The sequence below is a fragment of the Triticum aestivum genome, chromosome 4B, assembly GCF_018294505.1.
Source record: "Triticum aestivum cultivar Chinese Spring chromosome 4B, IWGSC CS RefSeq v2.1, whole genome shotgun sequence".
NCBI classification, from domain to species: domain Eukaryota; kingdom Viridiplantae; phylum Streptophyta; class Magnoliopsida; order Poales; family Poaceae; genus Triticum; species Triticum aestivum.
In genome coordinates, this window is record NC_057804.1 from 63,175,083 (window position 1) to 63,187,682 (window position 12,600).

At 53.8% G+C, this 12,600-nt stretch overlaps 3 protein-coding genes across 3 annotated transcripts; 2 read left to right on the plus strand and 1 right to left on the minus strand.

Annotated features, from left to right (window-relative positions):
* The first annotated feature begins 107 nt into the window (after positions 1–107).
* On the plus strand, positions 108–1,476 carry LOC123091032 (syntaxin-related protein KNOLLE). The gene has a single exon (XM_044512419.1). The coding sequence runs from the start codon at positions 312–314 to the stop codon at positions 1,254–1,256; it is 945 nt and encodes a 314-aa protein (XP_044368354.1). The 5' UTR covers positions 108–311; the 3' UTR covers positions 1,257–1,476.
* Positions 1,477–9,488: 8,012 nt separating this feature from the next.
* LOC123091034 (ATP synthase delta chain, chloroplastic) lies at positions 9,489–10,702 on the plus strand. Its single transcript, XM_044512422.1, has one exon. It carries the CDS (start codon positions 9,726–9,728, stop codon positions 10,371–10,373), a length of 648 nt encoding a protein of 215 aa, XP_044368357.1. The 5' UTR covers positions 9,489–9,725; the 3' UTR covers positions 10,374–10,702.
* A 217-nt stretch (positions 10,703–10,919) lies between these two features.
* On the minus strand, positions 10,920–12,389 carry LOC123091033 (GEM-like protein 1). The gene is made up of 4 exons (XM_044512421.1): positions 11,944–12,389; positions 11,765–11,854; positions 11,392–11,672; positions 10,920–11,302 (listed from the first exon to the last, which is right to left on the minus strand). The coding sequence occupies exons 1-4, from the start codon at positions 12,110–12,112 to the stop codon at positions 11,126–11,128; spliced, it is 717 nt and encodes a 238-aa protein (XP_044368356.1). The 5' UTR covers positions 12,113–12,389; the 3' UTR covers positions 10,920–11,125.
* Positions 12,390–12,600: the final 211 nt, after the last annotated feature.

Genomic DNA, 12,600 nt, shown 5'->3' on the forward strand with positions numbered 1-12,600 from the left:
CAGAAATTCAATATTATGCCTAATGAAAATAAAGATAACGAAGAAATCTGGACTCACATAGCCGTTGCGGGATGCCGTCTCCACCAACGGCTCTATTCCCCCCACCGCCCGCTCCACGTTGACCGTTTCGACCATTGAAACCCTCTTTCCCTCTCACCCTTCTTCCCATACCCCCAAATCCCCCATCTCCCCCCAAACCGCCGCGCACATCCATCCATCCATCCGCTTCGTCCCCGGCGACGGCCCAAACCCTAGAGACCGACAGCCGCCGCGCGAGCAGCGAGAGGGAGAGGAGGAGACCGCCGGGCGCCATGAACGACCTCATGACCAAGTCCTTCATGAGCTACGTCGACCTGAAGAAGGCGGCCATGAAGGACCTCGAGGCGGGCGGCGACGAGACCGAGCTCACCCAGGCCGGCGGCGGCGGCGCCACCGACGAGCGCCTCAAGGGCTTCTTCAAGGAGGCGGAGGCGGTCCGCGAGGAGATGGCGGCCATCCGCGACGCGCTCGCCCGCCTCCACGCCGCCAACGAGGAGGGCAAGTCGCTGCACCAGCCCGACGCGCTGCGCGCCATGCGGGTCCGCGTCAACGCCGACATCGTCGCCGTGCTCGGCCGCGCGCGCGGGATCCAGCGCGCGCTCGCGGACATGGACGCCGCCAACGCCGCGCAGCGCAGGCTCTCCGCGGGCTGCCAGGAGGGCACCACGCTCGACCGCACCCGCACCTCCGTCACCGCGGGCCTCCGGAAGAAGCTCAAGGACATCATGAACGACTTCCAGGCGCTGCGCCAGCGGATGATGTCCGAGTACAAGGACACCGTCGAGCGCCGCTACTACACGCTCACCGGGGAGGTCCCCGAGGACGAGGTCATCGAGCGCATCATCTCCGAGGGCCGCGGCGAGGAGATCATGAGCGCCGCCGTCGCCGAGCACGGCAAGGGGGCCGTGCTCGCCGCGCTCAACGAGATCCAGGACCGCCACGACGCCGCCAGGGAGGTGGAGCGCAGCCTCCTCGAGCTCCACCAGGTGTTTGTCGACATGGCCGTCGTCGTGGAGTCGCAGGGGGAGAAGATCAACGACATCGCGCACCACGTGAGCAACGCCAGGGACTACGTCCACTCCGGCAACAAGGAGCTCGGCAAGGCCCGCGAGCACCAGCGCGGCAGCCGCAAGTGCCTCTGCATCGGCATCATCCTGCTGCTGCTCCTCATCCTCATCGTCATTGTCCCCATCGCCACCAGCCTCAAGAGGTCCTGAGCAACCACACCACACCGGAGTTTGTGAAGATGATCATCTGGACACCTGCATTTGTGTCTAATATGTTGTTTCGATTTCGTATTCTGCTGCTTCATTCGTTGATTTCTGCTCCCCCCCAATGTCTCTGTGTCGTCAGGATTTAGCTGATGATGAATAGTACACCGTATAATCTGTTCAGTTAATTTGCAACCCTGAAAAATCTGCTGATTAATTCTGTGCATGAGATGAGATTTGGTGCATGGATTTGTTGCTGTTGCAGTAGCCTGCAGATTTATTGTGCTTGCAGCTGGGGCCTGAGCGTCCTGCAGCGTTAAATTCAGAACATAAGTAACTGTACCACAGCACAAGATAGGCAAGCAGGGTTTGTTTGTGGCTACCTATCATCATTTTCTTCTTTTCACATTTGATGATCCAATTGCGGAAAGGAGTCACAACGATATTATTATAGAACTTGTTAATGTGGTGCTTGTACTAAACCATGGCTATGCGTCTTCCATGTCATAGGCAGGACGACACAGAGACAACAGGACCAACAGAGATGCGATTCAGTCCAATACCAATATTTCGTTTTGTTGATATCCTTATGCTATCCAGATTTCTTTGTAGGCTGCTTTATTTTTATTTATTTTGTGGGGAGAATTCTTATTCTCAGTTCATTTGTCACTTCGGTATCTGAATTTTTAGTCCTGTTTTCAGTACTATTACAAGTAAGAATATATACTGGCTATCAAGAATCTGAGGTTTCATCTGAATTACTGAATACAGATGCAGCTCTCCTGTATCTTCACTAATTTCCCCGGTAGGTTACCAATTTGGCTACCAAGAATCAGCTGTTGAGTACAAATAATATGGCGATCACGATGTGTTCGTACTGAAAGGATCGCGTTGATAGTGTTGCTACCAATGCTTCTTTTGAGGTAACAGCTGTCAATTAATTACAACTTGATTTCGGTGTCGATTTTTAGTTTGAGTTTAATATTACATGGGGAAGTGAGAAGCTAATGTTCTTACAGTTAACAGAAAGTTGTCCTGGTTGATCTGCTTTCTTTTGGAAGATCATGCTGTCTATGATTTGTGCTGTCTTCCCATATTGTATTCTACTGCTTCGTTCGTTAATTTTCTGCCCGAATGTCTCTTTATCGTCAGGATTTAGCTGATGACGAATAGTAGTACACCGCATATCTGTTCAGTTAATTTGCAGTCCTGAACTGCCGATTGATTCTTAAATCTGTGCATGAGGGATGACATTTGGTCCATTGAAGGGAATATGTTGCCAATTGATTAGTAGTAGTATTCAATCTTAATGTTGTGCTTTTACTAAGCCATGGCTACGTGCCTTCCATGTCACAGCTTGCTGCTGGCGCAGAAGCACAGGCAACAGGGAGAACAGAGATGAGATAGCCAAGAACCAAATGAACTTCGCTACTCAAGTGGATTCAGTCCAGTACGATTATTTCGTTTGTGTTATCCGTATATTTTAAGAAGTGAACTGGTTTACTGAAGTTCAATCTGTGCATTTGTTTGTCTTGGTAGAATTACTGCTGTCTTATCATCAGAGTTTTTAGGAATGCAGTGTGTACTTAAATATCATCAGCTCACAAGGAAGCCTGATCAAGTAGCACCAACTAAAATCCTTAGAAATTACTCCCTCCGTCCCAAAATGTATAGTGTCAAAAATGGTTTTACATTTAGGGATGGAGGGAGTATCTGCTTACTATGAAGATCTTTTGGCAGTTGTGTATCTGAATTTTTAGTTACTTTTTCTGTAATCTAGTACGAATAGATATTGTCTATCAAGAATCTGAAATTTTGTCTCATTTGTGTCTGTTGTTTGGATTTTGTATTCTAGTACTTCATTCCTTGATTTCCGCCCGAATGTCTCTGTATCGTTAGGATTTAGCTGATGATGAATAGTACACGTTCTGTTAATTTGCAGACCTGAAAAAACTGCTGATTGATTCTATGCATAAGATGAGATTTGGTGCATCCAGAGAGATTGGGTGCATAGATTTGTTGCTGTTGCAGCAGCCTGCAGATCTGTTGTGTTTGCTGCTGGGTCCGAAGTGCCCTGTGGTGTTAAATTTAGAACAGAAGTGCATGATCACTGTACCACAGACACCCAGCTTGGCACAAGATAGGCAAGCAGGGTTTGTTTGTGGCTTGGCTTTGTATCATCATTTTCTGCTTTTCTTCTTTGATGATCCAATTCATTTTGAATAACTGTTTATTACATCTGCAGAAACTAGTCACAAGGATATTATTACAGGACTTGTTATATAGTCTTAATGTGGTGCTTGTACTAAGCCATTGCTATTTGTCCTCCATGTCACAGCTTGCTGGTGGGGCAGAAGCATAGATAACAGGAAGAACAGAGGTGAGCCAAGATTCAATGAATTTTTCTCTCTGAAGTGGATTTAGTCCGATCCCATTATTTCTTTTGATTGTGCCATACGTATATTTAACAACTGAACTGACTTGCTGAAGTTGAGTATCCACATTTGTTTGTAGAATCGCTGCTTTATTGTTCTCACTGTTTTTTAAGGAATGGATGCGGTTTGTGGATGATTGATTAGCACCAACTAAGTTTCCTTAGATGTTTGCACCTTAGAAAGTGGTATCTGCTTAATATGAAGATCATTTGTCAGTTCTGTATCTGTAATATTACAAGTAAGAATGGATATTTGCTATCCTGGTATCTGTATCATTTGTCTCAACTTTCATCTCATTTATCTCAACTTTCATCTCATTTATTGAATGCAGACGCAGCATCTTCACTTATTTCCTTGCAGATTCCTGTTAAGGAAGCAAAGGTAACCCTGCTATCCTGGTATACAGATAGAATAAAAATAAAAATATCTGATCTGTTGAACGCAAACGATATGGGAAGTTCTCCTTAAGGGTTCACGATGTTTTCCTACTTATTCTGCTTGAAGGGGTGGCGTTGATAGTCTTGCTACCAGTGCTGATGCTTTATTTTGTTGAGACTACCAATGCTGCTGTTGTAAGAGCATCTCCAATAGCTTGTCTATATGGATGTCTATACTCGTTTTCCACGAGGTGAGCCCAAAACAGGCGTCCAACAGCTTGTGTATATGGTCGTCCAAATATACACATCCTCTAAATCGACCATTGACTATATGAATATATAGACATCCAAATATACACATGCTATTGGAGATGCTCTAACTCACACTTGTTGAGGGGGGGCTACAACTTAATTCAGTGTCGATGTTCATTGCGAGTTTAGTAGTACCATATGAGGAGGTGAACTAATGTTCTTATAGTTCACAGCAAGTGGTCTGATGGGCCGCAGTTTGTCCTTGTTGGTCTGCTTTCGTTTTGGAAAATCATCCTGTGAGATTTGTGTTGTCCTATCGAAGTAAAAAAAAGACGCGTGGTAAAAATAGATTCAGTGTTCATTATGCACAATCTTATGTATATTTGTTACTTCTTCGAAATCTAGCAACCTCCTTGTCCACAAAATGGTCAATAAATCCACAATCCCTGTGCCAAGAAGTGCAAACTGTTTGGCAGCATATAAGATAATTGCACCTAGAAAGTAGCATCTGCTTAATATGAAGATCATTTGTCAGTTCTATGTCTGAATTTTTAGTTCTGTTTTCTGTGATATTGCAAGTAGAGAATAGATATTGGCCATCACGAACCCGAACTTTTATCTCAGTTTATTCTTAAAAAATGTTGTAAAATGTACTAATATTGCAAGTAAGGAGGCCTGCAACTTCACTTCTTTTTCTCGAACTGCATCTTCACTTCTTAAGCACATAGAATCAGGTGTTGAACCCAAATAATATGGGAAATTCTTTGGCGATCGATCGCCATGTTTGTCCTGCTAATGATTGAAAGGATTGCGGTTATAGTGTTGCTACCAATGCTGTTGTTGCGGTAACAGTTTTACAACTCACCTTTTTGGTTGGAAGTGCAGCTAATGTTCATAGGGCAGCTTAATTTACAGCAAATAGTCCAGCCAGCTCTAGTTCTGTTTTTGTGGAGACCAGTATCTAGACACCCGGACGATCCCAGAGCCGTCCGCTTGGATCCGTGGCAGCACAGCAGGCGTGCGTCGCCGAAAAGGGCCAAGCAGCACACGACATCGAGCCTCTGGGCGTGCGTGGCATTCACTTGATCAATTCGTCTGTTGGTTCCTCTCAGCTCTTGCTCACCAACTCACCATAATTTTTGTTTCTTCTCGTGTCAGTACATCACAGCTCAAACGCAGCAAAGGCAGCGTGCTACTAGCACGATGCCTGTGTCATGTTTGAGAGTTGTTGTGTGAAACAGCACACACGACACGAAATGCTTGTTTCCACTCGTAGGACAGGCATGAAATCGCTGGGCTGGGTAGTAGTACCAGTGGAGACGTGGAGTGGTGTGCCTCGCGCTCTGCTCGCCGCAGCACGGCAGCCACGGTAAAAAGCCTTTTTTCTTCCAAAAGAGAGAGAAGCACAACACGGCAGGGCAGGGACGGCTCTAAGAGCAACTCCAACGGGCCGACTCAAACGGACGACGATTTCGTCCGCTTTTTGTCCGTTTTGGTCGGTCAGACAGACACGGATGCCCGTTTTCGCATTTGGGTCGGCGCGTGCACCCAACGCTGGCCTGAGACCCGTTTTGACGGCGCCAAAAAAAATGAACGCATGGATATTAAAAAAAAGAGAAACAACATTAATTAAACATTAAAGCCGGCCACGAAGGCCGGCGAGAGTCCACGCGTCCACATTTGCATTTAAAAAAAACAGCCTAAACTACGAGGTGGCGCGCTGCCCTAGGCGTCGTCGTCGTCGTCCTCGGGGTCCGTGAGGTCGATGAGCGTCGGCGCCGGCCCGGCCCAGGCGAACGCCGTGTTCCAGAGCGCCGTCATGTCGGGCTGTGCTGGCGCAGGCAGTGCCGGGGCGGGGGTGTGCAGCTGCGGCCTGGCGCGCCTCCTCCTCGGCCTCGCGCTCCTCCTCCTCGAGGTCACGCTCGAGCATCTCCTCGTACTCGCCGCGACGGCGCTCCTCTGCCAGCCAGCGCTGGCGCCACATCTCGAGGTACGCCTGCTCCTGCGTCGGCGTCGCCCCCAGCCAAACCGGTGGCGCGGACACCCACTCGCGCACCACTCCGTTCCAGGAGAAGTGCGCGATGGGCTCGGGCTCGGGCTCCGGCTGCGGCTCCGGCTTGATGGGGGACAGCGGGGCCACCGGCGGCACCACGCTGTCGCCCGCATTGCCGCCTCGTACTGGGCCTCCTCTTCCGCATCCGCCGCCTCCGCTCTGCGCCGCTCGTCCTCCTCGTTCTCCCGGTAGACGGCCGCAAGGGCCGACTGGTAGGCGTCCTCCGTCGCCTGGTCCTCCTCGCGGACGACGAGCGGCGTTGGCGGCGACCTCCGGTCGACCTCGCGCACGCCCCGTCGCCTCGTCTCCTCGTGCTCCAAGGCAAACCACCTCACCCAGTTGGGCGAGTCGGTTGCGTAGGCCTTGTCGAGGCGCTGCTCCGGCATCAGCAGCGCCCGCCGGCGCTGCACCTCCTCCACGTGAGGATGAGTCGTCTGCGGCGCCGCTGGCACTGGGATCCTATCTGGATCCAGATGCCAGTCGTGCGGCAGCGTCATGTCCGGATACGGCAGAGGCTGGCGGTTCTGCCAGTGCCACGCCACCTGATGCACTGGCACGTTGACGCGCTGCCTCTGCCAACGAGGCACCGGCGGAGGTGGGAGGAACTCGGATGGGAAAGGGGTGGCGAGGGACTTGCCCTTGACCTTGCTGCCGCTGGCGCCGGAGAAGAGGCCCATCTTTGGGGTTATAGTGACCAATGCTCTTGTTTTTTTTGGGGGGAAAACTTTCAATCTATTCATCTTCAATCATGGTAGTACAACGAGCACTAGAAATAATAAAAATTACATATAGATCCGTAGACCACCTAGCGACGACTACAAGCACTGAAGCGAGCCGAAGGCGCGCCGCTGTCATCACCCCTCCATCGCCGGAGCCGGGCAAACCTTGTTGTAGTAGACAGCCGGGAAGTCGTCGTGCTAAGGCCCCGTAGAACCAACACACCAGAACAGCAACCGCCGCGGATGAAGTGTGTAGATCAAAAGAATCCAACCTGAAAACACGAACGAAGACGAACGACGAACAGATCCGAACAAATCCACCAAAAACAGATCCGTCGGAGACACAACTCCACACGCCCATCGATGATGCAACATGCATCACCGGAACCGTCTCGCCTTCCTGAGAATGACACAAACCCTAGCAAAACTCAAAAAAAGATCTAAAAACGAAGCCCTCCCACCGGCAAGGGCCGAGATCCACCCCGCCTCCATGGCCATAGGGCCACCGGAGACAGGATGGACCGGCGCCGGCGCCGGTGAGAGGCAGAAAACTAGGGTTTTTTGGAGGTGGCGGCTAGGTCCAAAGCTGGAGGTTACCTTTTTTGGGGGAATTGCAGCTAATGTTCTTAGTGCAGCTTAATTTACAGCTAGTCCAGCCAGCTCCAGTTCTGGTTTTGTGGAGACCAGTATCTAGGCACCGGACGATCCCAGAGCCGTCCGTCCGCTTGGATCCATGGCAGCAGGGCGTGCATCGCCGAAAAAGGCCAAGCAGCACATGACATCCAGTTTCTGGGCGCGCGTGGCATTCACTTGATCAATTCGTCTGTTGGTTCCTCTCAGCTCTTGCTCACCAACTCACCATGATTTTGTTTCTTCTCGTGTCAGTTCATCACAGCTCAAGCGCAGCAAAGGCAGCGTACTACTAGCACGATGCATGTGTCATGGTTGGGAGTTGTTGTGTGAAACAGCACACACACGACACGAAGTGTTTGTTTCCACTCGTAGGACAGGCATGAAATCGCTGGGTTCTGCCGTCGCTGGGCTGGGTACTACCAGTGGGGAGACGTGGAGTGGTGTGCCTCGCGCTCTGCTCGCCGCAGCACGGCAGCCACGGTAAAAGGTCTTTTTTCTTCCAAAAGAGAGAGAAGCACAACACGGCAGGCAGGGCGGGCAGGGCAGGAACGGCTCTAAGAGCATCTGTCTCAAGCAGACCCGCAAAATGCATTTAAAACAATTGAAATATAAATTATTGATTAGACATTTCAAAAGATATTCAACTTTCATAACTGCTCCCACTAGTTGGACCAACATCTTCTCCATGCCTTCATTGTTGATCTGCGCATTCTTCATTCTTCTTATTTTGATTCTAAAGAAGTAGATGTTGCTTCCTCTCTAATTTCTTCTCTAATTGCACATGCAGCCGCATTATTAGCCTCAATTCTAATAACGAGTGCACGAACATCTATTAAGTTTTTTTCAATCAATAAATCGATGTATTCTTCTTTCCAATACCAAAATGAGCACCCACCTTCCTACACACATGACCATCTCAATAAGCTACCAAAATCGAACCGAATAGGTCGACAAAGCCGAATGAAAACAAGAACATACCACGTCGTTTTTGCATTTGAAGAATACCCATCCGGGGTGTTGCGGCGTGCTAGATGTTAGCCGCAGCACCGCATGAGCGGCATCGGCGAGCTAGCGAGCCGCCAGCCGGCCAGCCGAGTCCTTGCCGACAAACCGACGACGACGGCTAGAGGACGAAACAGTACCCGCATGCAGCGCTGGGCTTTGTTGGGGTTGTGCGGGGTGCTCCCCGACCAATACATGGTTTGGCGCAGCCGCCGGCGGCTGCGACAAACAGCCGCCGATCTGCAACTTCCCGACCGGCCGAGGCAGGAGGAAGTGGTGGAGGATAATCTCGGGCGTGTGGCGGCCCGACGACGGTGGGTGGGGAAAAAAGCGGGCTGAAATGTCGCCCCCCGCCAACCGCTCCCGCTATATACAGGGCACCGACGGGGCGAGGGGGAGAACCTGCGTTTTTTCGACTTGGGGTGGGAATTTTGCAGCGACCCGCAAAAATATTTACGGGTCTGACGCATTTGCAGGGTCTGATTGGACAGATTTTTTCACGCGGATCCGTATTTTGACAATTATTTTACGGGTTGGGGCGTTTATACAGGGTCAGCTGAAGATGCTCTAAGCCGTCGCCAGCAGGCAGCAGCACGGCATGTGGCAGCCACCACAAAATATAGTCATGTTCTCGTGTCCGTGAATAATTCATGCCGAGAAAAACGTGACGGACGGCTCGTCGCGCGGCGCGGGGGGCGCGGGGGCCACATGACCAGCACACGGGATTGGGCGGGCGCGGCACGCAGATTCCTCCGGATGGGGCGTGTGCGGCTGCCGGGGCCGCATCGTGTTCACGCCAAATTCTCTCGCCTTCCCTCCCCGACTCTCGCCCCTACCTCGACCTCACCTTATCTCCTCCCAGCTGTGGCTACCAGCAGCTAGCTACTATCAGTATCACCCCTGCTCCGGCCTCGCGTCCGGCACTCCTGCTTCAAAACCTCGATTCTTGTTGGCTTCTCTCGTCGCCCGACCGACCCCCAGCAGCCACCCACCCAGCCGCGCCAATGAACATCTTGAACCAGCCCATCGGCCCCGGCGGCGCCCACGCGGCCTTCCCGGCCGGCGCTGCCGCCAAGGACGGCGGCATGCCGGCGTCGCTCCGCTTCGACGTCGGCCCCAGCACCGCCCACCGCGCCCCAAGGCGGCAGACGCAGACGCTGCTTCGGGCCAGCAGCAGCAGCTACGTCGGCGCCGGGCACGCGGACGAGGCCGCGGTCCAGAGCGCGGCGGAGCAGCAGAAGGCCGTCGTGCCGCCGTTCCAGCCGGTCACGCTCAACTTCCTGCGCTCGCTGCTGGACAGGGACAGCATGACGTCCATCGCGGAGGAAGGCGGCGAGGGCGCCGGCGTGGCCGCGGCCGCGCCCCCGCTGCACGCGCTGCGCGTGGTCGTGTCGTCCGCCGTGGCGCTCGACGCGCGCCAGACCGAGCTCATCGCGCGCAAGATGCGCCGGATCACCGGCTTCGTCAACCTCGCCATCGAGAACGTGGTGGAGCCGTCGCTCATCGCCGGCTTCGTCGTCTGCTACGGCCTCGACGACTCGCACACCATCGACCTCAGCGTCCGGGGCCGCCTCGCCGCGCTCAAGAACCGCGTCGACAGCTCCGACCACGACGACCGCCTGCACCCGCGGACGCCCGCGCCGCTCCATTGATCCGGCCCACCATCCATCCATCCATCAATTATACCCGCACACACATACCGCACGCACCACCAATTGGCCGAGCTCGTCGCGAGTTCACGTGCACAAACCAACAGCTCCGTCCGCCATACCTCCTCCATGCCATGCATGATGAACTCTATACAGACCAAGATCGATCGACGCCGACGGCAACAGTTTTGCTACGTAACGTTGTTGTAAATTGTTCGTGAGGCACTTGACTAGCTTCTGCTATTATGTTTGTACCAAGTGTACTGTAATACTACTATGGTACTGTACAAGCTGCAGATTGTAATTCTATGCGAGGTTCAGGGTTACATACAGTGCAAAGCTCTGTAATCCCAGAGCAGAGGCTGGTGTGCGTGAGAAACCTACTGCTCCCTCCGCATCCATACTAAAAGTTGCGCAAAATCTGCGAGAATTAACATGGATCGGAGGGAGCAGCAATCCGGCAACGAATTCGAGTATGAAAGAGCTTTCATATCCATATCCGGCGCTGCATATATCGATTAGTAGTAACACTTTCTTGGTGCAAAGTGGTTGGCGATACCGACGACAGGCAACGGAGGTTTATTGGTGTCTTATAGTATAAATTATTCCAGAGCAAGAACTGCTGATGGGGCGAGTTGCGGTACAGGAATGAAGTAGAAACACTGATCAGTCGGTGACAGGATAGTGCCGCTGCCGAAGAACTCGAGCTTATAGCAGCTGCGATGGTGCGGACGGACGGAGTGGAAGGAGATGGGTCAGGGACGGCGCTGCAGGGCGTCGGAGAGGTGCTTGAGCGCCTTGTCGTAGGAGACGAAGCCCATGAACCAGAAGTCGTGGTTGTCGGTGGTGGCCACCTGGATGTACCGCTCCGACGGCCTCCACATGCTGGCGGACGGGCTCACCGTCCTCACCTGGTTCAGCGGAAGCACCACCTGCAGCGCAGCCGGTGAATGAGATTGCTGAGAGTATGAAGTGAACTGATGCTGATGAGGGGTGCACAGAGAGAAGGGAGGATGCTTGCCTTGTAGTACATGGGCTCGGGCGGCTGGGTGGGGGAGGGGGCGTGGTAGGAGACGGGGGAGTCGCTGCAGAAGGCGAGGCGGGCGGTGGAGAGGTAGAGCGTGCCGATGACGGGGCCGGAGGAGGTGGAGAGGTAGCAGGCGTAGGCCTTGCGGAGCTGCTCCCCCGGCACGCCGCCGAACACCTGGTGGAACACCCTCTCGTGCCCGCCCTCCGCGTACACCTTGGTCCCCTGCGCCAGCCGCGCCACCGCCGCGTCCGCCATGTTCGGCGCCGTCCGGACTGCGCGAGGCCAAAACGGTGTCAGTGTGCGTGCACGATCGACGAGGAATCGAGGCAGGGATGGACCTGAATCGCAGGGAGGAAATACTTACGGTGGTTCCAGATGCCGCCGGTGGTGTCGGCGGCCTTGCGGGTGCCGTCCTCCAGCAGCTTCCCGTACCGCCCCAGCGCCTTCATGATGGCTGCACGGCGCAAGAGCACGCCGACGTCAGGATCGACGAGCACACGGGAGTACAGAGAAGAGAGGAATCGAACGAGACGAGTTACGCACACTGGCAGGTGGACGGGGACGCGCTGGCCGGGGTGACCTGCACGTAGGGGTTGCCGGCGCCGTTGCTGGCCGCGGTGACGGCGACGGCCGTGGAGTGCGGGCGCGGGGCCTGGCCGCCGTGCGGCGGGTACCCCGACGGCGCCGGCGCGGGAGCCTGCATCGACGCCATGGCTGGAGCTGATCCGGCACGCGACGAGTTAGTGCGGTTCTGCAATGGAACCGGGTGGAGCGCTGCCTTATGCCGATCGCCGACGGATGAGGAGGAATGATGCGGTGCGGTGGGGTGGGCGGTGGCGGGGGAGAATCAACCGGAGGTAGTGGCGATGGGGCGAAGGTTCTCTGGGCCTGGCGGCTGGCGCGTTTACTTTTTGTCCGTTCGGAAAGGATCGGGGGAAAGGGGAAAGCGAGGAGTGCGGTGCAGTGCAGTGCAGCCGATCGAGATACGCCGGTGGACAGGTGGTATATCTGGGTCTCCGCGCCCGGGATCTCTGCGTGCGACTGCCGCTCGTGCGCCGTGCCGTGCCTTCGCCACAAAGGAAAAGAACGGCCATGGGCGGGCCGACTGAACTGGTGCGGCGCTGTACAGATTCTAGGTTCGGCCCTGAAAGAGACAAGGGCCCAAGTACTGCTAAGTTCACGGTCACGGGCAGGGGCGGA